This window comes from Lampris incognitus, chromosome 3 (assembly GCF_029633865.1).
Source record: "Lampris incognitus isolate fLamInc1 chromosome 3, fLamInc1.hap2, whole genome shotgun sequence".
NCBI classification, from domain to species: domain Eukaryota; kingdom Metazoa; phylum Chordata; class Actinopteri; order Lampriformes; family Lampridae; genus Lampris; species Lampris incognitus.
This window is the reverse complement of record NC_079213.1, coordinates 78,043,721-78,069,210: the sequence shown is the minus strand read 5'-3', so window position 1 is coordinate 78,069,210 and position 25,490 is coordinate 78,043,721. Positions and strand designations below refer to the sequence as shown.

The 25,490-nt window shown below is 41.7% G+C and overlaps 1 protein-coding gene across 1 annotated transcript in view; it reads left to right on the top strand.

The window, feature by feature from the left end:
- The window catches only part of herc2 (HECT and RLD domain containing E3 ubiquitin protein ligase 2), a 130,451-nt gene that overhangs the window by 13,743 nt on the left and 91,218 nt on the right, over window positions 1-25,490 (top strand). Inside the window, exons 5-10 of the mRNA XM_056275683.1 lie at window positions 11,111-11,333; window positions 11,826-11,926; window positions 22,377-22,518; window positions 22,618-22,722; window positions 22,856-23,027; window positions 23,518-23,691. Coding sequence (XP_056131658.1) covers window positions 11,111-11,333; window positions 11,826-11,926; window positions 22,377-22,518; window positions 22,618-22,722; window positions 22,856-23,027; window positions 23,518-23,691 — 917 coding nt within the window. The remainder of the gene's footprint in view (window positions 1-11,110; window positions 11,334-11,825; window positions 11,927-22,376; window positions 22,519-22,617; window positions 22,723-22,855; window positions 23,028-23,517; window positions 23,692-25,490) is intronic.

Below are 25,490 nucleotides of genomic sequence, written 5' to 3'. Positions count from 1 at the left end.
CCTCTGTTCCACATTTCCTCCAGCATGACAGTTTGGTGCTGGAGTATCTATTTTTGATTTTTGGTGTAATAAAAAAAGGTATCAGATTTTTCCAGGAGAATTCCCTCCATATCCGCAAACTAGTGGAGGATTGATGAACTTTCCACATATTCTGCCAGTCCTCCTCTGTAATTTCTGTGCCAAATTCTAATTCCCATTTTTCTTTTATATATGTAGTTGAGTGTTTATTAGTTGTGAGAGCTTGATATAGTACAGATATAGTCCTAGATTTTCTCCCTTTATATGCGTTAATTATAATTTGAATCACACTGTTCACTTCCATGGAGAGTCCTCCCCTGATACGTTTGTTGTAATAATCCCTTAATTGTAAATATCTAAAGAAGTCATGATTCTCCAAATCAAACTTGTCTTTCATACCCTGAAAACTCTCCATCGCCCCTTTTTCCTCTAGAGTGCACCATGCTGTGATTCCCCAGTTAACCCACAGTTTAAAAACTATCATGCCTCGCTGGAGTAAAGTCTCTATCATATGCTACCCATCTCAATAACTGTATCTCATCTTGTAATTTGTTGATTTTAATCAATTTAAACCATAACTCCAGTGTAAATAATGTGACTGAATCCATATGGGTTTTTGTTTTCTTGTATACTTCTTTATCCCCTAAAATATTCGGGATAGGGTACCCACCATATTCCCTTTCCATGACTTTCCACTTAGCCATGTAATCTTGCCTACACCAGTCAACAGCATATCTCAGCTGGGCAGCTTTGAAATATTCTTTTAGATTTGGTAAACCCATACCTCCCTTTTCCTTTGAGAGTTGGAGAGTTTCATACCTTACTCTGGGCTTCTTCCCTCCCCAAATAAATCTAGATATTGTCCTATCCCACCTATCAAATTGAGCTTGAGTCACCTCTACAGGCAACGATTGGAATAGGTAAAGAAGCCTTGGTAGAATATTCATTCTAACTGTCTCAATTCTTGAGCTGAAGTCAAGTAGCAGAGTGGACCATCTATTAATATCCTTTTGCATCACATCGTTGATCTTGCCGTAATTTGCTTTATGTAATTTAGACAATTCCTTGGTAATGTAAATTCCCAAATATTTGATTTTTTTTTAGATTCCAATTAAAGTCAAATTTTCCCTTGAATTCTGTGGTTGGAGTATAATTGAGAACTAGCACCTGCGTTTTTGAGATGTTAATTTTATATCCAGATAAATGACCATATAGTTCTAGTAGCTTCATTAGTTGAGGGAGTGATGTATGTGGTTGCTCAAGATAGGCTATGACATCATCAGCAAATAGCCCCACCTTGTGGACAGTGCCATTCACTGTCACTCCATTAATTCCTTCATTTTGGCGAATGGCCTCCGCTAAAGGATCAATGAATAACGCGAACAGTGTCGGAGACAAAAAGCATCCTTGTCTTGTCGACCTCTGCAAACTGAACTTGTTCGTTAAACTCCCGTTTATTTTAATCCGAGCATTAGGTTGTTGATACAATGTTTCAATGCACTGTACTGACTAATGGCTGAACCCTAGTCGTTCCAATACTGCATAAAAAAAATTCCAAGACACCCGATCGAATGCTTTTTCTGCATCTAAACTTACTAATAGTGTAGCTTGTTTTCTCTTACTCGCTTGATCAACAATATGCAATGTCCTTCTGATATTCTCATGCGTTTGTCTTTCTCTCATGATCCTGTTTGATCTTCATCTATCAAATCACCTATGAATGAGTTTAACCTTTTGGAGATAATTGTCGTATATATTTTATAATCTACATTTTTTTTTTTTAAATTTATTTCTGATTTTTCCCTTTTTTTTCTCCCAATTTAGTGGCCAATTGATCCCTATTTTAATTCAAACACCCACCCTCGTATTGCATGCGTTCGCCAACTGCATCTCTCCGGCCGGCAGTCTCGAAGGAAAGCGCCTCCCCACTTTCGTGACAAGGCGAATCCAAGCCGAACCACTGTTTTTCCGACACACACAGAGACGCATTCACATGACGAACACAAGCCGACTCCGCCCCCCTCCCGAAGACAGCGTTGCCAATGATTGCTGCTTCATCGAGTCCGGCCATAGTCGGATCTGACGAGACCGGGGCGCGAACCCCAGTCCCCAGTGGGCAACTGCATCGACACCAAGCCGATGCTTAGACCGCTACGCCACCGTATAATCTACATTTAATAATGAAATAGGTCTGTAGTTCCCACAATATTCTTTATCCTTTCCCGGTTTTGGAATGACTGTGATTATTGCCTCTGACCATGATGGTGGTATCTTATTATTGATAAGTGTCCAATTGAAGGATCTCAGAAGTAACGGTGCCAGCTCTTCCCTAAACACTTTGTACCATTCTGCAGGGTATCCATCGCTGCCCGGGCTTCTATTGTTTTTCAAATAATTTATTGCATCTATCACCTCTTCCATCTTGATGTCAGCTGTTAATTTGTCATTTTGGAGCCGTCCAATTGAGGGTAAATCTAATGAATTCAAAAAGGTATTAATTTCCGCTTCGGGTGCAGGTGTGGGTTGTGAATATAGCTCTTTATAATATCCCAAAAATATGTCCTCCATGCTTTCTGGTATATTCGTTAACTCATTTGAATGGGGGTCTCTGATCTTATGTATATGGCCAACTGCTTGCTGTTTGCGAATACGTTTTGCCAACAGTTTAGTTGCGCACGGGCCTGTTTCATAATATCTTTGTTTGAGAAACAAGCCTTTTTTCTCAACTTCATCTAACAGTTCTTTAGTAATGTCTGACTTAGCCGATTTGATTTGCTCCAACACCACGGGGTTTCCCGCAGTCTGGTATTCCCTCTCCATTTCTCTTAACCTGTCCGTATTCTTTCTGGATATAATTGATCTTGCCTTTTTGATCAATGCTGAATGCGCTATTAACTTTCCCCTGATGACCGCCTTCATGGCATCCCAAAATATTGTTGGGTCTACTTCCCCATTGCTGTTTTCTTCTAGATATGTCCGAATATCCGTCTTTAACATAATCTTACTCTGCTCACTATTCAGTAGACCCACATTAAACCTCCAAACCGTATTTCGCTTTCTACAATTCAAATTAATTTCTAAATATACTGGATTGTGATCTGAGATATCCGCCCCTCCAATCCTACACTCCTTTACTCTGTAAATATCGTCTTTGCTCATAAGGAAATAGTCTATCCTTGAATGAACTTTATGTACAGCTGAGTAATGTGTATAGTCTTTTTCCTGAGGGTGTAATTGTCTCCACACATCATCCATCCCCATCTCTTCCAGTGATATATTTACAAATCGAGTGACCTGTGTTTTAGTCCTTTTGATACTGGTCGTATCCATTTTGTGATTCAAATCGACATTCAAATCTCCCCCACAAATTAAGACCCCCTCTGATTCGTTTGCTATGTCATCAAACAAAGATTTAAAAAATCTTTTATCACTTTCAGGAGAGGCGTATATATTTACCAATGTCACTGGTTTGTTCTCTAACCTCCCCTTCACTATAATATATCTCCCCTCCTTGTCTCCAATCTCCCTATCATAATCGAATTGAGTTTTGTTTGATATTAAAATTGCAACACCTCTCCTGCGCCCTTCCTTGTAGGAGCTATAATATGAATGTCTGTACCCATATTTCTTAAGTTTCCCATGCTCTATCTGTGTTAAATGGGTCTCTTGTAGGAATATGATTTGTACATCCTCCTTTTTTAGCTTAATCATAACCTTTTCCCTCTTCTTTAACATATTTAGACCATTAACATTCAGCGACATTATTTTAGTAGTGTGAATCATCTAGACATATTGATACTCTTTTTCCATATATTCCCACAGAGCTCCAAACAAAAAAACTACAAATATAAAACACATTAATCAACAACAAAAATAACAGCCTTTTGTAATGGAGCTCAACTCAGTCAGAACGATACCAATCCTACTTTCTCCGATAGGCCTGGAGCTTCTCTTTCGCTCGCTGTGCAGCTTCACGTCCTCCTTTCGCGCCTTGGACTCGTTGCCACCCTGCTCGCATCCCAGTCGCCTCCACCTTCTCTGTGGCCGTGGTTGCCGTGTCATCGTCTGGTATCTCGATGTCGCAGCCTCTCGTCTTCATGTCCATCGCAGCTTCCCTGGCATTGTCGTATGTCTTCGTTCCGTTGTTCCAGTGGATCCTTATTTTGGCGAGGGGTGTCTGGAAACGAATTCCTTTACCCTTGAGCACTTTCTTAATGCCCAAATATGATTTTCTTTTCCGGACCACTTCAGCTGCGTAATCGTGATCAAAGTAAATACGTTTGTCCCCTATCTCTATCTTATTCTTTTTCCATGCTTTCTTGAGAATCATTTCTTTTATATCAAACTGTTGAAAGTTCACCACTATTGACCTGGGGGGAGCTGTCGGAGGGGGTTTCTGAGCGAGGGCTCTGTGAGCTCTTTGTATCTGGGGATTGGTCCCTTCTTCTAAGTCAAGTTGAGTATTCAAGAATTGTTCCACGTACTGGGTAATGGAGCCTCCCTCCGTTTCCTCTGGCACACCAAAGATTCGAATATTGTTCCTCCTTGACCTCCCTTCCAGGTCCATTATTTTTTCTTGCATCTGGTGCGTTTGGGTCGACATGTCCATCAGCAGTTCTGTCGAGTCTGCCTGCCATTCCTCTAGCTCGGCTATGCCCTTCTGGGCCTCACTCATGTGCGCTTTCTGCGCCTGTATTTCGCCGTTGCTCTCTGCAAACTTCTGTGTCATTTCTTCTCGGAAGCAAGCAATCTCTTCCTTCACTTCCCTTTTCACCGCATCTTTGAGTCTGGCAAAGTCACCTCGTAGCTCTTGTTTGAATTCTTTTATCTCTTTAGCGATAGCTGCTAATCCAGCACGCAATGTCTCAGCTGTGTCCGCCGCCATTGTAGCTTCTTCAACCTCGTGTTTGCTATTACCTTGCTCTGACTGTTTCTTCGCTCCCTGTGTATCTGGTGCGTTACCCTTTTGGATTGTACGGCTACCTTTATTCGAATTACCTCCTCTTCTCATTTCTCCTTTTTTTGCGTCGAGTTTAGTGTTTTAGAGGATTTATTTTATCCAACTTGCGAGAGGCAGAAAGTTGTGCTGCTATTCAAGTCGCCATCTTACCGGAAGTCCGAGGGTATTCATTTTAACATTATTGATCTGGGCTACTAGGGATAAATTTAACAAAGACCAGCGCCCAAAAACATCCTGTGTCTTGGCAACTAATGGGAGAATGTTAGATTTAAATAAATCTTGAAATCACACTGTAAACTGAATACCTAAGTATACAATACTACCTGAGGTAACCTTAAAAGAAAATTATGCTGTGGGTAGTTTCTTGTTGCCAGATTCAGGGGTAATATCTCACTTTTGGCCAGATCAAGTTTGTAGCCAGATATACAGCCAAAAGAGGTAAATATGTTGAGAGCGTTTGGAACTGATACTGATGTGTTGGAGATATACACCAGGAGATCGTCCGCGTAAAGTGAAACAGTATGTTCAACACCATATCCAAGTAATAATAATAATGATAATAATGACAATCATTACATTTATATAGTGCTTTTCTAGACACCCAAACTGCTTCACATTGAAAGTACACCGTCAATACAGTACACCTGTAATATGTGGGTGTGACCGGAGAGCCACAGCAAGTGGCTCGATGGTAATGGCGAACAAGAGGGGACTCAATTGGCAGCCCTACTGAGTAGCACGGTGGAGAGGAAAAGGTTTTGAGTGGGTGTTATTGGTTCTAACAGTCGCTGTGGGCGAAGTGCATAGCAGTCTCACCCAAGAAATAAATATATTGCCAAAACTGAACTTCTGTAGAGTGTAGAAAAGATAACCCCACTGTACTCAGTCAAAAGCGTTTTCTGCGTCCAATGAAATTAGAATCTCTGATGCGACTGAAGTACAGGAATTGAACAGGATATTGAAGAGCCTCCTCATATTAGAAGAGGAAAATCTACCATGGATAAATCCTGTATGGTTTGGTGAGATGACAGAGGAAAGAACCGATTCCAGGTGCATGGCAAGGAGTTTAGATCAAAGTTTTAGGTCAACCGACAACAAACTTATGGGCTGATAGCTCACAGCCAATCCTTACCATTCTTTAAAATCAGTGAGATTTTAGCTTGCGTGAAAGTTGGTGGGAGGTTAGAGGACATAAATAATTCAATGAACATATCAGTTAGGATTGGGACTAATTTATCAAACAGTTTCTTATAAAATTCTATTGGGAATCTGTCTGGCCCTGGACATTTCCCCGTTTGCATGGAAAAAGCTGCTTGTTTCAATTTGGCAACAGTGATTGGCCTTTCCAATGTTTTAACAGAGTCAGGGTCTTGTTTGGGAATTTTGAGGGAGCTGAAAAATTGGTCAAAGATGGAGGGGTCAGTAATATGTTAAGATGAATAGAAAGACACATAGAACTGCCTGAAGTGTTTGTTGATTCATTTGGGCTCTGTTGTAACACCTGATGGGGTCTGAATTTGTGGAATCTGATGAGAAGATGATGCCTTTCATAAATATTGAGCTAGCAACTGACTTGCTTTATCCCCATGTTCATAATACGTGGATATAGATTTGAGTAAAATGTCCTGAACCTGAGCAGAAGTGAGAATATCATGTTTGTTTTTCAGTAAAAGCCGCTCTTTAAAAATCTCAGGTGACAGGGAAGCAGCATAGATATGTTCAAGCTGAATTAAGGACAGACTACAACGGACAGTTAAATCTGCAGAGAAAATCATTGGTGCCAACCTGCCCTCCATTCAGGACTTCTACACCTCCAGACTTAGGAAGCAGGCAGACAATATCACTGCAGACCCATCACACCCTGGTCACAACCTGTTCCAACTCCTCCCCTCTGGTAGGTGCTACAGAGCACTGTACCCCAAAATAACCAGATATAAAAACAGTTTCTTTCTGCAGGCTGTCATTCAAATTAATGCTTAACACTGTCAAATAAATCCAACCATTTTGTACATACTGTACTGTACATTGTACATATACAGGTACACTCTGTCATGTCCATCTACCTCAGGCATGTAAGTAACCTGCTAACATTTATTTCAGCATCTCTGATATATTCTCTGCACCATTGCACATTATCACCTCTTATTTCGCCTGTATAAGTCAATCCTTGTGTTCAAAAAGATTGTTGTGTTGTAGTGTTGTTCTATGTTAAGTACACTGAGAGAGCCACGAAACCGGAGTCAAATTCCATGTTTGTGCAAACCTATATGGCCAATAAACATAATTCTGATTCTGATTATCTGCTGACTCACTTCAGATAGTCTCTTTTTCCTAAATTTAACTTCATAACTTGAAAGTGAAGATGATTTTCCCTCGTAAAAAGGCCTTTGGAGTCTCCTAGAGCACAGACATGGAGATACCCGGGGTTTTATTTAGTGATAGAAAAAAGTCAACTTGTTGTGAGATAAAACTCACAAAATCTTCATTGGACAGCAAGTGTATATTAAGGCGTCAAGGGGGTTGTTAAAATCATAGTCTTTTAAATTGTTTTTCCAATATGACAGGAGCATGGTCTGAAATCACGATAGCACCATATGAGCAAGAATGCACAGATGTGAAGAGGTGATTATCCACCAGAAAGTCGATGTGGGTGAAAGTATGATGAACATTAGAGAAAAAAAGAGTATACTCTCCCTGAAGGGTGAAAAAATACCAGGAATCCAACACAGAAAACTCTTCCATTAAGGACTGAATGGTTTTTGCTAATTGTGAGGGCATCATATTTTTAGTGGAGGAACGGTCTAATGCTAGATTAATCCAACAGTTAACGACACCCCCATGTATAGGGGAGTATGTGGACATGTTGGTTAGATTAGAAAACACTGATTGGAGAAAAAAAAAGCCTCATTGTCCCAATTAGGGCCATAAATACTAACAAAAGCCACAGGAGTATTATGTAAATGACCAGTTACAATTACATATCTCCCATTAGTGTAAGAAACAATGTCAGAACAAGTAAAGTTCATAGATTTCTGAATTAAAATTTTGATGCCTCTGGACTTCCCCTAGAAAGTTGAATGATACAGCTGACCAACCCACTTTCTATGCAGCCTGGCATGATCAACAGTTTTAAGTGGGTGTCCTGGAGATAAACGATATGTGATCTTAAATGTTGAAGCTGGTGGAGTACTTTGGTATGCTTGATTGGCTGATTTAGACCTCTACAGTACCAATTTACAGATTTTAACCCTCTCTTGGACTGACGAGATGGGCTAGGTTGAGCCATATCCTATTTTCATCTTTAAGTGAATGTATGTACAAGTGTATTCAATAATAAATAGCAATTTCAAAAGTTTAAATAAGGTGACCCAGTGACAAGTATTTACAGTACAACAAAGAAAATGCGAATAACAAGTGAACAACAAACCAGCCCCCCCCCCGCATAAGTGCCTCCCCAAACGACACATGCTGATCCCATTGTCTGTCTTGACTCTGATCCAGACGACACATGCTAATTAATCCCATTGTCGGTCTTAACTGATATAAAACCAAAGTTCCATCAAAGAGGTGATATGACATAACACTTGAGTAATTTGTGATAATTGGAGCGCATTAATTACTCAAAAGTATGGCATATAAGAAAATAGATCTAATTTTTAAAGGTAGGAGTTGTGCACCACTGCCCACTAGACCACAGCATTGGGGGTGACTAACTTTTTAATATTTGCGTTGGCTATGGCTGAGTCTGGATCATTGATTGTGTGTGTCGATCCGCCTGGCAGGATTATCTTCAGTACAGCTGGCAGCAGAAGACCAAATTTAGTACCCGTCCCGGTGTATAAGGTGCAAAGCAGCACCTTTCTTGGAGATTGAGACAGTGTAGTCAGGGAAGATGAAAAGTTTTGTTCTTCCTGTACAGGAGTGGGGAGGCCTGGGAGACTTCACCAGCACGTCGCAAAATTTCATTGCGGACATGGAATTAGTGGATCCTGATGATGAAAGGACGGGACACTCTCTCCTTAGACTTTGTGCGGAGAGAGCAGTGGGCTCGGTCAAGTAACAGCATCTCAACCAGCTTAAAAATGTCACTTAGCAGTTGCGCAACAAAGTCGGTCGGGCAAGGACCCTCCAAACCTTCTGGAACTCCAATCAGACGAATATTTTTTTTCTCCTCAACCTTCCTTCTAAGTCCTCACATTTGTCAGTCATTAGTTTCACCTGGGCTTTCAGTGAGTTCACTGCTGAGTCCAGCTTGGACAGCTGGTAGCCGTTGTGCACGGACACTCCAGCTCACGTAAGGTCTGGTCATGGGAGTTTAGCTGCTGTCATAGAGGTTCGACTGTATTTTCCAGTTCTTGTTTTACCGAAGTAATCTCCGAGCGAAGGTCAGAACCCAGTAAATCAATTCTCCTGCATATATCACCTTTCATGGAAGTGAGCATCGATTTGAGCCGTTCCCTGTTGGAAAGGTTTGCATGGTTAGCATCTGGCTTCAGCGGGGAACCTGGATCAGATGAGGGCAAGGCTTTGGAGTGGCCTCCTCATGATGGTCAGGTAGAGGACATGGCTGGCTCAAAAATGCAAAAAGTGGGCTATACTTAGTGTTAAGACAAAAAAATAACAGGGTACCAACAAGTAACTGCAAATAAATTGTGGTCATAATTTGAATTTAGTCACACCCTCGTGGAGCAACGAAGAAATGCATCTCATATGGGGAAGTCCCCTTGATGTTCCTTGTTGATGGCTTTTTTGGACTGGGGTGTATTTTTTCAGTGTGAAATGGCTGGGTCTAATATTTTTTTTTCATTTATAATAAATCTCGTAACATATTTATGATTGATTGATTTTATTTGACAATTTCATTTTAAAAAACAAATACCAGCTCTCTCGGGGGAGTGAGCGCTTACATATAAAGGAAGAGTCGGGATAACAAAATAAAGTCCTCAGGCTTATTTCCATTGTAGTCCCTATGTAATTTTCTACTTGATTCTGAAAATCTGAATCATGTTTATATGTAAATTCACAATGATGGATTTACATGAAATGAGATTTTTAAAAAGGAATGAGGAAATAAGCTTTCATCATAACTTTATACTAAACACTTGTTAAAGTACACTGCTGTCAAAGTTTTTGGGTCACCTTGTGTTTAAAAAAAATTCTAAGTATTGTTTGATTTTCTGTGTTACTTTTGAAATTCATTAAAAAAAATGCATACAAAGGTTTTGTTAACATTACACAGCATCTTCCTTGGTATGAATACTAGGTTTCCCCTGGATAATAATTTGCAGTTTTCTTTTTCCATACAATTGTTAAGTGCAAAAAAATAAAATCTTTTGCCCTAAGGTGGTGTAAATACTTGAAAGGTAGCCACTGATCTGTTGATTGGTCAATTGATCAGTGGCTACCTGGGCAGCATGGTGGCCCATTGGTTAGTGCTGTCGCCTCACAATAAGAAGGTCCTTGGTTTGAACCCCGCGGTTGTCCAACCTTGGGGGTCATCCCAGGTTGTCCTCTGTGTGGAGTTTGCATGTTCTCCCCGTGTCTGCAGTGGGTTTTCTCCGGGTGCTTCAGTTTCCTCCCATCAAAAAGAGACATGCATGTTAGGGTAAATACTTCCCCTGACCAAGGCAATGGGAAAAGAACTTGAGTTGGTCCCCCGGGCGCTGCATGGCGGCTGGCCACTGCTCCTAGCTGCACAGCTGGGAAGGGTTAAATGCAGAGCATGAATTTCCCCACAGGGATTAATAAAGTATATCAAAATCAAATCAAAATCAAATTCTAACATAACAACAAGGGTATACTTTTCCAAGGTAGTAATTTTGTCAGTTGTTCCCTCATTTTTGTAGGTTTTGCAAGGAAAAATGGTAAGATTAACTTTTTATTGAAACATTTCATCTTGTAGTTATGTTAAGAGGGGAAGGTAATTTGCAACGACAAAGCAAGGTGTCCCCTTACTTTTGACTGGCAGTGTACTTTAGAGATATTTGTGATTATGTGATGACCCTAAAATAATATACCAGTCAGAACAAGCCCCCCCCCCCCCAAAAAAAAAGAACAAGAAAGAACAAGAAACGTGTGTGGGCTAACTATACTTTCCTTGCCTCTTTCACATATGTCGGTGTGCACGTATAGATGAGAATGAACTGAAGGACTGCTTGATGGTCCTGGTTGATGACCAGCAAAAGCTCGCAGCCCAGATGGCCAAGAGCACCCTGTCCGCCCAGCGCCTTCGCCAGCGCCTTGTCATCCTGGAGCGTTATCTTATCTCCCTCAGCCACAGCCTGATGGAGGAGAAGTATAAGGTCCGCTGGAAAAGCCTCCCCAGCCCACCTCTGCCTGCTGCTGACAACAAGAGGTACAAAAAAATGGAGCTTCCAGCCAGGAGACAGAGGCGGTCAAAGTATCAAAAACCCTTCAATAGCCTTCAGGGTTACTGGGCAACATTAAACACATCTGGTTCATTTCAAAATGTCTTGCCTTTCAGATTGATTGTATTTGTTCAGTAAATAGTAGAAAAATGTTCTGAGTCTTGTAAAAAAAGTAATGTGAACTTGGACGAAGGCTCATTGTCTGTACATGACATGATGTAAAGTAAAAACAAACTGATGTATAAATAAACAGATATGAAATAAACTGATACAAGTAATCCAACAAACATCTGAAGGAGTAATTGGGGGAAAAAACATTGAAAAATTGGTTCACAAACATTAGAACCATATCTAATTAAGAACTGAGGTTAGAATATTGTAGAATATTTTTCAGATATCTCATTAATTCCTCTCTTAATTTGATTGTACAGTTTAAATGCTGTCTGAACTAATCATGGTGTGTTTGCCTCTCATTCCAGCCAACGTCCAGTCAGTAAAGGTGTTGAGGGCTTGGCCAGGGTGGGCTCCAGAGCAGCTCTCTCTTTCGCCTTTGCTTTCCTACGCAGAGCCTGGAGGTCAGGTAAGCATATCCCTGAATATTTTCAGCAAGGAGGCATTGCGCTCTGGTAATGTGAATGGATTGGTAGCTATTGACACAGTAATGAATCTTTGCATGACAGCTGCCCGAAAGTGCGTTGCACCAGGTCACAAGCCTTTCAGGGTAAACAGCACAGTACATTGTACAATGCTGTACAGGTGCATCTCAAAAAATTAGAATATTGTGAAAAAGTTCATTATTTTCTGTAATTTAATTCAAAAAGTGAAATTTTCATATATTCTAGATTCATTATACGTAAAGTGATATATGTCAAGCCTTTTTTGTTTTAATCTTGATGATTATGGCTTACAGCTCATGAAAATAAAAAATCCAGTATCTCAAAATATTAGAATATCACATAAGACCAATCAAAAAAAGGATTTATAATACAGAAATGTCGACCTTCTGAAAAGTATGTTCATTTATGCACTCAATACTTGGTCGGGGCTCCTTTTGCACAAATTACTGCATCAGTGCGGCGTGGCATGGAGGCAATCAGCCTGTGGCACTGCTAAGGTGTTATGGAAGCCCAGGTTGCTTTGATAGTGGCCTTCAGCTCGTCTGCATTGTTGGGTCTGGTGTCTCTCATCTTCCTCTTGACAGTGCCCCATAAGCCACAGAAGGTCATTGCTGAAAGGGCTGGCTGTTCGCAGAGTGCTGTATCAAAGCATATCCATGGAAAGTTGACTGGAAGGGAAAAGTGTGATAGGAAAAGGTGCACAAGCAACAGGGAGCCTTGAGAGGATTGTCAAGCAAGGCCGATTCAAGAACTTAGGGGGGTGGGGGGCTTAACAAGGAGTGGACTGAGGCTGGAGTTAGTGCATCAAGAGCCACCATGCACAGACATGCCCAGGAACTGGGCTACAAGTGTCACATTCCTAGTGTCAAGCCACTCCTGAACCAGAGACAACGTCAGAAGCGTCTTACCTGGGCTAAGGAAAAAAGAACTGGACCGTTGGTCAGTGGTCCAAAGTCCTCTTTTCAGATGAAAGTAAATGTTGCATTTCATTTGGAAATCAAGGTCCCAGAGTCTGGAGGAAGAGTGGACAGGCACAGAATCCAAGTTGCTTGAAGTCCAGTGTGACGTTTCCACAGTCAGTGAGGATTTGGGGTGCCATGTCATCTGCTGGTGTTGGTCCACTGTGTTTCATCAAGCCCAGAGTCAACGCAGCCGTCTACCAGGAGATTTTAGAGCACTTCATGCTTCCGTCTGCTGACAAGCTTTATGGAGATGCTGATTTCATTTTCCAGCAGGACTTGGCACCTGCCCACAGTGCCAAAACTACCATGGTATTACTGTGCTTGATTGGCCAGCCAACTCCCCTGACCTGAACCCCATAGAGGATCTATGGGGTATTGTCAAGAGGAAGATGAGAGACACTAGACCCAACAATGCAGATGAGCTGAAGGCCGCTATCAAAGCAAACTGGGCTTCCATAACACCTCAGCATTGCCACAGGCTGATTGCCTCCATGCCATGCTGCATTGATGCAGTAATTCGTGCAAAAGGAGCCCATACCAAATATTGAGTGCATAAATGAACATACTTCTCAGAAGGTCGACATTTCTGTATTATAAATCCTTTTTTTGATTGGTCTTATGTAATATTCTAATCTTCTGAGATACTGGATTTTTGATTTTCATGAGCTGTAAGCCGTAATCATCAAAATTAAAACAAAAAAGGCTTGATATATTTCACTTTATGTGTAATGAATCTAGAATATATGAAAATTTCACTTTTTGAATTAAATTACGGAAAATAATGAACTTTTCCACAATATTCTAATTTTTTGAGATGCACCTATATATGTTGTATTGCTCTGTGTAGGGATGCACTGATACCAGTATCAGGTATCAGTCCGATACTGTTCTCATGTACTAGTACTCTTACTCGTAAAACTACTCCAGTACAACCGCACCTGATACCCGACTAGACAGTTTTACTGAGATTGTGAAAAGTGAGTGGTGCCCCCCCCCCCCCCATTCTTACGGGAAGCAGAGGAGATGGAACCAGATAGACGATACGGGGTGATGGCTGAGAAGCAGACAAACATGTCGATGTGTAATTTGTCCAAACGGAGCAAGAAATGATGAAGTTAAAAGCATGTGTAACTTGGATGAATGCAGACAGCCAAGGCACGGACGCGGTGCATCGCCTTAGCAGGGCGGAGCATTTTTGTTAGCTGCTACACTGTGACTCTGTTGCATATGGTTGTATGCCAGCCGTGTTTTCTGCTTCACTTCTGCCTCAACAGGTAAAAACTACATAGAACTGTGTAAAAAAAGAGAATACATTCTGTTTAAAAATGATTCAAATAAATACCTCATTGTACCAGAGACAATGTGACGCAGCAATGTAACCCTGTAGTTTTTTTTCATTGCACATTAAAATAAATGAATTAAATCAATGTGTATCCATGATCCTGTAGTTAAAACAATCTAGTTAAATAATGCAATACCAGTTAACATGGCCTACGCTTCTAAACCTTGCATAACCAACTGCATTATCACTTGGCAAAACTCAGTATGCACTAGGAATCTACTCGGAAAACTCAGAAAACATGGTTGGCACGCAACAACACGCAACACAGACGCAGTTGGTGTAGCAGGTAAATAACCCGCTCCACCCCGCCTATGTGCCTGGCACTAACATATGATAACATATCATTTCAGTTGTTCTGTTACAGTTGTATGTTTTACTGAAATCCACTGAATGTGTTACAGGTTACATTTAAGTGTCTGGCAGTGCCATGTTTTTTCAGGAAAACACAAAGTTGAATGTTAAAATTTCAGCAATAGCATCATGTTGTATATTTGAGTTTTTTTTTTTTTTTGGATCCCCCCCCTTTTTTTTTTATTTATCCCCAATTGTATCTGGCCAATTACCTTACTCTTTCGAGCTGTCCCGGTTGCTGCTCCACCCCCTCTGCCAATCCTGGGAGGGCTACAGACTACCACATATCTGCTCCAATACATGTGGAGTCACCAGCCTCTTCTTTTCACCTGACAGTGAGGCATTTCGCCAGGGGGACGTAGTGCGTGGGAGGTTCATGCTATTCCCCCCAGTTCCCCCTCCCCTCTGAACAGACACCCCGACTGACCAGAGGAGGTGCTAGTGCAGGGGCCAGGACATGTACCCACATCCGGCTTCCCACCTGCAGACACAGCCAATTGTGTTTGTAGGGACGCCCGATCAAGCCGGAGGTAACATGGGGATTTGATTGAGTGATCCCCGTGTTGGCAGGCAACGGAATAGACCACCACGCTACCTGGACGCCCTATATTTCATTTGTTACAGCCAGAAAGTGTGGAACTTCTGTTGAAAATAAAACATGTTTTCAAAGTTATTGTTAGAACTGTAGTAGTATAATGAAGTACTCATATCGGTACTTGGTATCGGCAAATACCCAAATATAAGTACTTGTACTTGGTCTAAAAAAAAGTGGTATTGATGCATCCCTAGCTCTGTGGCGTCTGCTGGATGTGGCCCTGGAGGACCGTCTGTAGAAAGAGTTATGGGGAAGGGAGGTAGAATGTCACACATTCACACACTTGTCTGTGTGTGTTTTTTGTTTTTTTTTAATTTTAGAAAATCTGTCTGAAGATGCCAAAGTTGCACCTCCTTGCTTAGCCAGAGAGGTTAGTTCAGTTCAGATCAGTACTTTAATGTCCCACTGGGGGAAATTATGCTTACAGCAGAGCACAGATAGACAATAAACATACATATATCAGCCAAAACATTAAAACCACTGATAGGTAAGTGAATAACATTGCTTATCTTGTTACAATGGCACATGTCAAGGGGTGGGATATACGTATTAGGCAGCAAGTGAACAGTCAGTTCTTGAAGTTGATGTGTTGGAAGTAGGAAAAATGGGCAAGCATGAGGATCTGAATAACTTTGACAAGGGCCAGATTGCGATGTCTAGACGATTGGGTCAGAGCATCTCCAAACAGCAGGTCTTGTGGGGTGTTCCCAATGTGCAGTGGTCAGTACCTACCAAAAGTGTTCCAAGGAAGATCAACCAGTGGACCAGCAATAGGGTCATGGGCACCCAAGACTCACTGATGCGCATGGGGAGTGAAGGCTAATAGGTCTTGTCTGATCCCACTGAAGAGCTACTGTTGCTCAAATTGCTGCAAAAGTTAATTGTGGCTATGGATCTATCTAATAGATAGATTTTCAATGTAACCATGCTGATGTACCTGAACTACACCATCAACAGTGACAATATCCATTCCTACATAGCAGAAATTTCATACTCCTTGCGTCCAACATGAAACACAGACTTCAGTTGAGGAACTACATCTGTTGTAAAGTTTTATGAGCCTGCCCAAAGAAAATCATCTACATGACATGCAAGTACTCCAGTAACCTTAAACTGCTCATCCAACCAATAAAAGACTGCTGGGTCCACCTGCGACACTTTACCACCTGTGCTGAACATGATTTCTTTCACTTTGTTATACCAATACAGTGATGCATCAGCAAGACCATATACACATTTCTTTAGTTTCCATAGAACACTTCCACCTCCTTCCTCAGGAGGGGGGTGAATATAAATATCCCTGGACAGCTTCATGCCCTGCGATAATGCAGATTTGATGTCCATAGAATGGACTTGCCACGGTTTTTTTTTTATATATAAATTTATTTCCGATTTTTCCCTTTTTCTCCCAATTTAGTGGCCAATCGATCCCTATTTTAGTTCAAACACCCACCCTCGTTCTGCATGCGTTCGCCAACTGTATCTCTACAGCCGGCAGTCTCAAAGGAGATGCCTCGCCACTTCCATGACAAGGCGAATCCAGGTTGAACCACTGCTTTTTCCGACACACCCAGAGACGCATTCATGTGATGAACACAAGCTGACTCCACCCCTCTCCCGATGACAGCGTTGCCAATTATTGCTGCTTCATCGAGTCCGCCCTAGTCGGATCTGATGAGACTGAGGCGCGAACCCCGGTCCCCAGTGGGAAACTGCATCAACACAAAGCCGGTGCTTAGACCGCTACACCACCGCGGACCCCTTTGCCACTGATTTTGGCAGATTACTGTTAACAGCAATCTAACGAGATTCAGAAGCACAGGTTGGGGAATCTTCCCCAACTCTTGTTACGGTAGTTTAGTGAATGAAATTTTTCTAAGACATTTCAATTGTTTTCTGTGACAGGTAGTGGTTCCTTTAAGAAACACAGGAAGTTACATGGGAGGCTATTTTTTTAAGCTATTTTTTTAGGATAACTTTTTCCACCAGCAAACGTCTGCACACATGCCATTCGTAGCATCGTTGGTATATAATGTTATCTTTTATCATTATCTACAATTTTAATTCATTATTTGGTGTAAAATAAATGTAGTTTAATGTAGTTTGATGTAAAAAGGCTACCAAGCTATTTCTGATGGCCAACGCTGGGGCGCCAGCAAGGAGGGAGTTGCTGTAGTTCAGCCAGGAGATGACCAGAGCCTGGATGAGCACCTGTGCAATCTTGTCGGTGAGGAACGGGCGAATCCCCCTGATGTTATAGAGGGGAAATCTGCAAGAGCGGGCAACCGATGCAACATTTGCAGCAAATGACAGTTGGTCGTCCAGGATCACACCCAGATTCCTCGCAGTCCGAGTTGGCGTCACCACGGTGTTGTCAATGGTGATGGCCAGGTCTCGGTGCGGACAACCTTTCCCTGAAAGGAACATCAGCTCTGACTTGTTCAGATTGAGCTTCAGGTGGTGTGTCACCGTCCACTCCCAGATGTCAGTCAAGCACGCAGCAATGCCTGTGTCTACTTGTGTGTCAGAGGGAGGAAAGGACAAGGTCAACTGAGTGTCATCGGCATAACAACGGTAAGAGAAGTCATGCGAGTGAATAACAGAATCCAGGGATGTCGTGTACAGGGAGGAAAGGAGAGGACCCAGAACCGAACCTTGTGGAACGCCTGTAGTCAGTCTGTGAGGCTCCGACACAGATCCCCTCCATGTCACCTGGTAGGAGCGACCCGTCAGGTAGGATGCAAACATTGAGAGTGCAGAGCCTGTGACACCCAGTCCCTCGAGGGTAGAGAGGAGGATCTGGTGGTTCACTGTGTCGAACGCAGCTGACAGGTCCAGGAGTATCAGGACAGAGGAGAGAGAGTTTGCTCTCGCAGCATGCAGCGATTCTGTCACTGCAAGGACAGCCGTCTCTGTCGAGTGACCCACCTTGAACCCAGACTGGTTGGGGTCCAGGAGGTTGTTCTGGTGGAGGTATAAAGAAAGTTGGTTAAATGTCCACAGTGGTGTAGCGGTCTAAGCATCAGATTTGTGTCGATGCAGTTGCCCACTGGGGACCGGGGTTTGCGCCTCGGTCTCGTCAGATCCGACTGTGGCCGGACTCGATGAAGCTGCAATTATTGGCAACGCTGTCTTCGGGAGGGGGGCGGAGTCGGCTTGTGTTCGTCACATGAATGTGTCTCTGTGTGTGTCGGGAAAAAGCAGTGGTTCGGCCTGGAGTCGCCTTGTCACGAAAGTGGCGAGGCGTCTCCTTTGAGACTGCCGGCTGTAGAGATGCAGTTGGCAAATGCACACAGTATGAGGGTGGGAGTTTCAACTAAAATAGGGATCGATTGGCCACTAAATTGGGAGAAAAGGGGAAAAATCAGAAACAAATTTAAGTAAAAAAAGAAAGTTGGTTAAAGACATCACGTTCGAGAGTTTTGGATAGAAAGGGTAGAAGGGAAACCGGTCTGTAGTTTTTGACGTCAGATGGGTTAAGTGATGGTTTCTTGAGAAGGGGGGTGACTCTAGCAGTCTTGAAGGCAGATGGAAAGCATCCTGCCTGGAGGGAGGTGTTGATGAGGTGGGTTAGAAAGGGAAGGAGTTCAGGTGCTGTAGACTGAAGAAGAGGAGAGGGGACCGGGTTAAGGGAGCATGTGGTGGGGCGACTGGATGTGTTGAGGTTGAGGACCTCGTCGAGGGAGAGGGGAGTGAGGTGGGATAGGGTGGGACATGGAGAGCTGAGGGAGGGTGTAGAGGGTGGGCTAGTGCAAGGAGCGCTAATCGTGAGAAAAGGAGGATCTGATGTCATTTACCTTCATGTCAAAGAAGTTAACGAAGTCATCAGGGAGAAGGGAGGAAGTAGGAGGAGGAGGAGGAGGGGGGTTGAAGAAGTGTAGAGAAGGTTTCAAAGACCCCTTTGTCTTTGGTAACTCTGTTAGATCAGCAGAGTCCCTCTCAATCTTTAAGAAAAAACTAAAGACCCAGCGCCTTCGTGAACACCTTGGCACTTGATGGACTTAAGAAAGAAGAAAATCTGCTTCTGTGCATTTTATGCACTCTATGCATTGTCTCTTTGTGTTGCCTGTTAGCACCTACGTCCTATCGGACTCGAACTTAGCTTTATGGCACTTACTCGTGTTGTTCTCTCCTGCCTAGATCCTTGCTTGTGTTGTATCAGCTCTCAGATGTATGTTGCTTTGGATAAAAGTGTCTGCTAAACGAAATTGTAAATTGCAAATTGTAAAAGCCAAAGATGTTAAAACATTTAACATGTCAACTAAAACAGATGTCACGATAAAACGGTGCTATTATTTGTCTAAGCAGAATGCATCCTAAAAACACACAGTTGGAAGTCAGCAGTTCATCAATCTGGGCTTTGGAATCATTAATTTGTATGTCATGCTCCAGTTTTCCAGTCCTTTTGTAAATTATTCCAAATTTTCAAAGCAGCTTAACTAAAGGCACTTTCCCCAATTGTGACCTTGTGTTTGGAACATGATACAAAAGACAATTGCTCGATCCCAGGCTATCATTTCTATTTGTTTCTTGAATCAGTAACAAGTTTAGGTATGTTGGTAGCTCACCTAAGACAATCTTATACACAAACAAAACAAACAGAGGCAGCAATAGCAGGGTTAGGTAGGAACAAGAGTCCAGGGATAGATGGTTTAATTGGTGAATTTTATATAGAGTTTAGAGAAGAATTAGTGCCAGTGTTACATAGATTATTTAGGTGGATAGAAGAAAAGACCGAGATCCCAGGTAGTATGTCAACAGGGTTAGTCAGCATTATTTACAAGAAAGGGAGGAGGAATAGATTACAAAACTATAGGCCACTTAGCATGTTAAATAAGGATTATAAAATATTAGCAAGAGTTTTAGCCAACAGAATCAAAAAAGTTATAGGAACAGTGATGGGAAGCACACAGGCTTACAGCATACCAGCTAGGGACATAGCAGACACAATAAGTAGCATCAGAGACACAATTGACTTTATGAAGGGAGACAAAGCAGGGATAGTTATTAGTTTAGATTTGAATAAAGCATTTGATAGGGTAGATCACATATTTATACATGGTCTTGGAAAATTTTGGTTTTGCGTATAGGCTGGTGGGATGGATCAGAAGTATGTACAATAGGGCAGTTAGTTGATTAAAATCAATGGGATAATCACAGACACATTTAAGATAGAGAGGTCAGTCAGGCAAGGGTGTCCCCTGTCGGCTCTGCTGTACTCCTTGTCGGCAGAACCGATAGCGGCACTACTGAAGGGAAATGATAGAATTAGGGGTATAGAGCTACCAGGAGGGCAGGTGAGTTTAGTTTATCAGTATGCAGATGACACGACAGTTACAGTAAGGGACAAGGAAAGTGTAGTTGAGGTATTAGATAGTTTAGAGCTGTATGGTAGGGCATCAGGGGCTAAAGTAAATATAGATAAATCAGAAGTTGTGTATATAGGGGAAAGTAGAGAAGATTTAGGAATAGGATTAAAAGAGAAGGATTATTTCAGGGTGTTAGGTGTGAATTTTGGGATTGAGGATAAGGAAAGGCGTAATATACCAGTATGAAGAGATACTGAATAAGATTGGGAAGACATAGGGGTTTTGGAAACTTAGAGGGTTGAAACTGAAAGGGAAGGTGGTGGTTGTGAATGGATTAGTTATGAGTACAATTGTGTATGTAAATGAGTGTGTTGGATGTGCCTGAGAGTGTTGAAGGAGGTGGAAAGAATGGTGAGTAATTTTCTGTGGGGTGGGAAGGGAGTTAGGATAGCAAAGGAGGTGATGGAAAATGACTATGTATGAAGATGGTGGGTTGAAGTTAATCAATTTAGGGGTGAAAAAGAAAGCGCTTAGGGTGAAAATGATGGTTAGATATTTAAGAAACAAGAGGGATCATATATGGAAGGTGTTTTTAAGGGAGGCTATTTATAAATGTGGAGGGTATGGGGAGAGTGGAGTGTATATGCAAATGGAGAAAGGTATGTTGAGTGGAGTGTCTTGAGTTTTACAAGGAGGTGCTGGAAGCGTGAGGAGAGTTTGTGAAATTTGTGCAGTATGAATGTAAGAATGTGAAGCAGGTGTGGGAACAACCAGTGTTTTTAAATCCAAAAATCACATTTGAGGGGAACACCATTTACAATGGTGATTTTGAGAGCGGGGTTTAGAATGATAAGGATTTAGTGTATGAGTATGTACCAGGGTCTATGAGGGTAGGAGGATAATAGAAAAAGATGTTAATATGTTGTATAGTTATGTTAGAGAAGAAGAGTTTATTAGTGGATTTGTGGAGAGGAACACTTACTGTGATTTGGAGGGAGGGAGGGTGATGTTGGATTTTGGTTAAATAGTGTAGTGTGTATGGTATATGTGTATTTTTTGTTTGATTTCTTTGATTTAGTGGGGGTCTGTAGGTTGGAAGCCATGCCAAAGCCTACAGGTTACCCCACTATTTTCTGTTTTGGCTACCTGTTTTCATTTTTAATTCTTATCCTCTTGTATTCTGTAGAGTTTGATGGGTTTGTGAAATATTTTATTTCCCTATTGTTAATATATGTATGTTGTATTTTGAATGTTTTTTTCTGTAAAATAAGAGAGGAAAAAAAGCTTGTATTAAGTCGAATATAATTTTCAGCTTTTTTTTCCTTTCATACATAAATATAAAATGGTGTAAACTGCTCCTCTGCCAGACTGCTATGGGATGTCTTATTCTGGTAATGGACATTCCTTACATAATAAAAGATGATAAAAAAAGATGATTAAAAAAAACTAAAACGGATGTGTGAAATGATAATAAAATTACTTTTAATACTGAAGTTAGGGGCTATAAAGAGAGAGAGAATATTTCACCATCTGTGTTGGCAGTTGTATGCCTAAATTAGGAATGGCATTTTTGTCTTGAGGGGCAAATGAAATTATTCAGCCTTAAACGTCTGGCATTGAAACAAATAAGCGGTCTACCTGTTTTTTAGAAGTTAAATAGTATTTCTCCTGAATACCTGGAGTCTTCTGTTGTTCAACTGCTGGGGTTTAAAGTCATATATCTTATTATATATATATATATATATATATATATATATATATATATATAGTAGGATATAGCATGTGCGCTATATGTTATTAATCAACTATCGACAATTTTTTTTCTTTCTTTCTTTTTTTGGGGGGGGGGTACAGGTGACGATGCAGATCTTTGCAGTGAGCTGCTCCAGGAGTCTCTGGATGCCTTGCGTGCTCTACCAGAGGCCACGTTGTTTGATGAGGGAACCGTGTCATCGGTGTGGCTGGAGGTTGTTGAGAGGGCTACTAAGTTCCTCAGGTTAGTCATTAATGTTTTTATTTATGGGGGTTGCAGTATAACCTTAAAATGGAGTGGGACGTCAAGTGTTATTCTCATTTTACTATCTTCTTGGAGCAGTGATGTACATGGAAGTGGCAGCTCCAAAGGCAACATTCCTCTACAGGACCAGCATCTAGCCCTTGCCATTCTGCTAGAGCTGGCAGTGCAGAGGGGTACTCTAAGGTATGTCTCATTTAACTTGGTGACTTGACCGTATACTTTTTGATGCATGCTGCTTTTCTCATGTTTGAATGAAGGGAAATGCACTTTTCCCCACACTATCTACTCAGTCTCTTTCCAATTACATTTTTCGTAGTCAACTTCTGTCAGCTGTGCTGCTCTTGCTGCGCCTGTGGGACAGTGGCACCAGAGAGATGGACAACGAGCGCTCCACTCAGGGAACCAGTGCTCCCCTCCTGCCCCTCCTGCAGCGCTTTCATAATATTCATAGTAGCAAGGAGGAGCCCATTCCCGAAGAAGAAGCTGAGGTGAAATGTTGGCCTCCCTGGTTTCTGTGTTTTTCAGCACAGTAGTTTCTAAAATGATTTTGGGGGGCTGCAGGGCATCCCTGAGCAAAATGAGGGATAGTGTAATGCCTCTGTTTTCTTATTTGATGAATATTATAGAAATGACTGTTCACATCAGAGGTATGGCTCCTTTCACTGTACTCTCTCTGCCTATAGTTATGTATATACAGCTGACCACTTCTGTTCCAATTCATATCCAACCGGAAGGAACATTTTATAGAATGGGGTTTCACAGCTTAATGGTCATTGATTTGGGTGAGGACCTCAACAGGAGGTTTGAGGAACCCTATTTTAGGAACACCTCAGCTCCTCTGATTGCCAGCTGAGAGGGACATTGTGTCTTGGTTGCCAGGATTTAACCTGTTTTGAGCCAATTATGCTGACTTGAGGCAGGTACAACCTCACTCCCCTCTGTCACACTAACTAATGACTATATTGTGATCAACTGCAGATTCTCATGTCCCCTCTGAGTCCAAATGAGAGTTTCCTGCGCTACTTAACCTTGCCACAGGATAATGACCTGGCCATTGACCTGCGACAGACCGCTGTGGTGATCATGGCCCACCTGGATCGCTTGGCCTCTCCCTGCAGCCCTCCACAGTGCAGTTCCCCCACCTCACACAAGGTACCAGCACACTATGTATGACGCCTTCTCAACTTTAGCATGAACATTTAAATCCACACTTGCATTATTTGCCCCCCCCCTTCTTTTTAACACAACCCTCTCTGTTACTTTGTTGTTTTGAAGCTCATTGTTTTATCTTGGTTATGATAAGCACAGTCCTTCTCAGTATTTTTTTTTTTTTTGGTCTTCCTGTCTTTTTGGCACCAGAGCTTGTTTTGTCTTCTTGTGAAGCAAATTCACTTAAGCACGCTTTGTATTTATGTGACCAGCTGGTATTGACTATTAGATTTCGGATTTTGTATCGGCCCACAGAAAGGCACATTACATGTGGTTGCTGTACTGATCCCAATGACCTTTTTCTGTCTTTGTGTTTTTTTTGGAGGACCATGGCAATGTGCAGGTAAATACATTTTTTTTTTTTATCTTTAGGCATAATACTTTTTCACCGTTTTAATAGAACAATTTCCTGTGTCACTGTTGTTGTGGACTGTATCTGAAGTTATCAAAAGTGTTTTTGTATAAACTTATCAAGCCATAGCAATCTCTTGACTTAAGATCTACATGTTGTATCTTTTGTAATTCTGTTATGATGACTTCAAGTGAGGGAGATTAGTTACACCGGTTAACAAAATAAAGTGCTACATAACATGGAAAATAAAGTGATACATAACATGGAAGGTTATAACATGCATAACATACATGGTGGTGCAGTGGTTACCGCAGTCGTCTCACAGCAAGAAACTCCTGGGTTCGAACCCTGGGGTTGTCCAACCTTGGGGGTCATCCCAGGTCATCCTCTGTGTGGAGTTCGCATGTTCTCCCCGTGTCTGCGTGGGTTTCCTCCGGGTGCTCCGGTTTCCTCCCACAGTCCAAAGACATGTAGGATAGGTGAATCAGCCATACTAAATTGTCCTAGTGTGTGAATGTGATGGACTGGTGGCCTGTCCAGGGTGTCTCCCCGCCTGCCGCCCAATGACTACTGGGATAGGCTCCAGCATCCCTGTGACCCTGATTGGGATAAGCGGCTTGGTTAATGGATGGATGGGCATAATGTGTACCTTGATAGGAATTTAAAGGGTAGCTTTCTGATCTAAATTTGAGGTGGTAAAGGGATCAAATAATAGTCTCAAAAGTTAGGCATGTTTTAAAGTATTTATACCATGAAATTGCCCCTTATATTATGACTTTGTTTTTGCCAAGAATATTATCCTTTTTTTTTTAGGACACAGTAAGAAAAGCATACGGAAAAACAATCAATTTTTCTCCACAAACAATTTCTATTTCCCTCCTACATCCATGAGTATTTCAAATAGTCTGAGAGAAAATCCAGCCCTGTGTTTAACCCTGCATCAGGATCGCAAAGTCTTACCTGACCTCCTCTGATTGGTTGAGGTTTTACTAAGCCCAGTAACCTTCAACCAATCTGGGGAGCTGTCTGTGACAGAGCAGTCCTACTGCCTGTCAATCATTCGCGTGCAGAATCTTGGTCAGTTTTCTTGTCATCCCTGTGGAACTTGTAGAGGTGGATGGATATTATAGCGTTCATCTTAATAAATACTTCACCTTCAGGTACAAAAATACTTCACAACATCAGTGTTGGGGTAATTAAGAGATGCATAGATTAATAACTGCTATACATTTCACTCCACAGCATAAGGATGTTGGACAGAGAATGTCTATCCTAGATTTATAAATACTTCACTTAATATAAAAAAGTGTTTCACAGCATTATCTTGGGGTAATTAAGATTTGCTGAAAAAAAATCTCAATTTTTACATGCATGAATTATCAATGAAAAT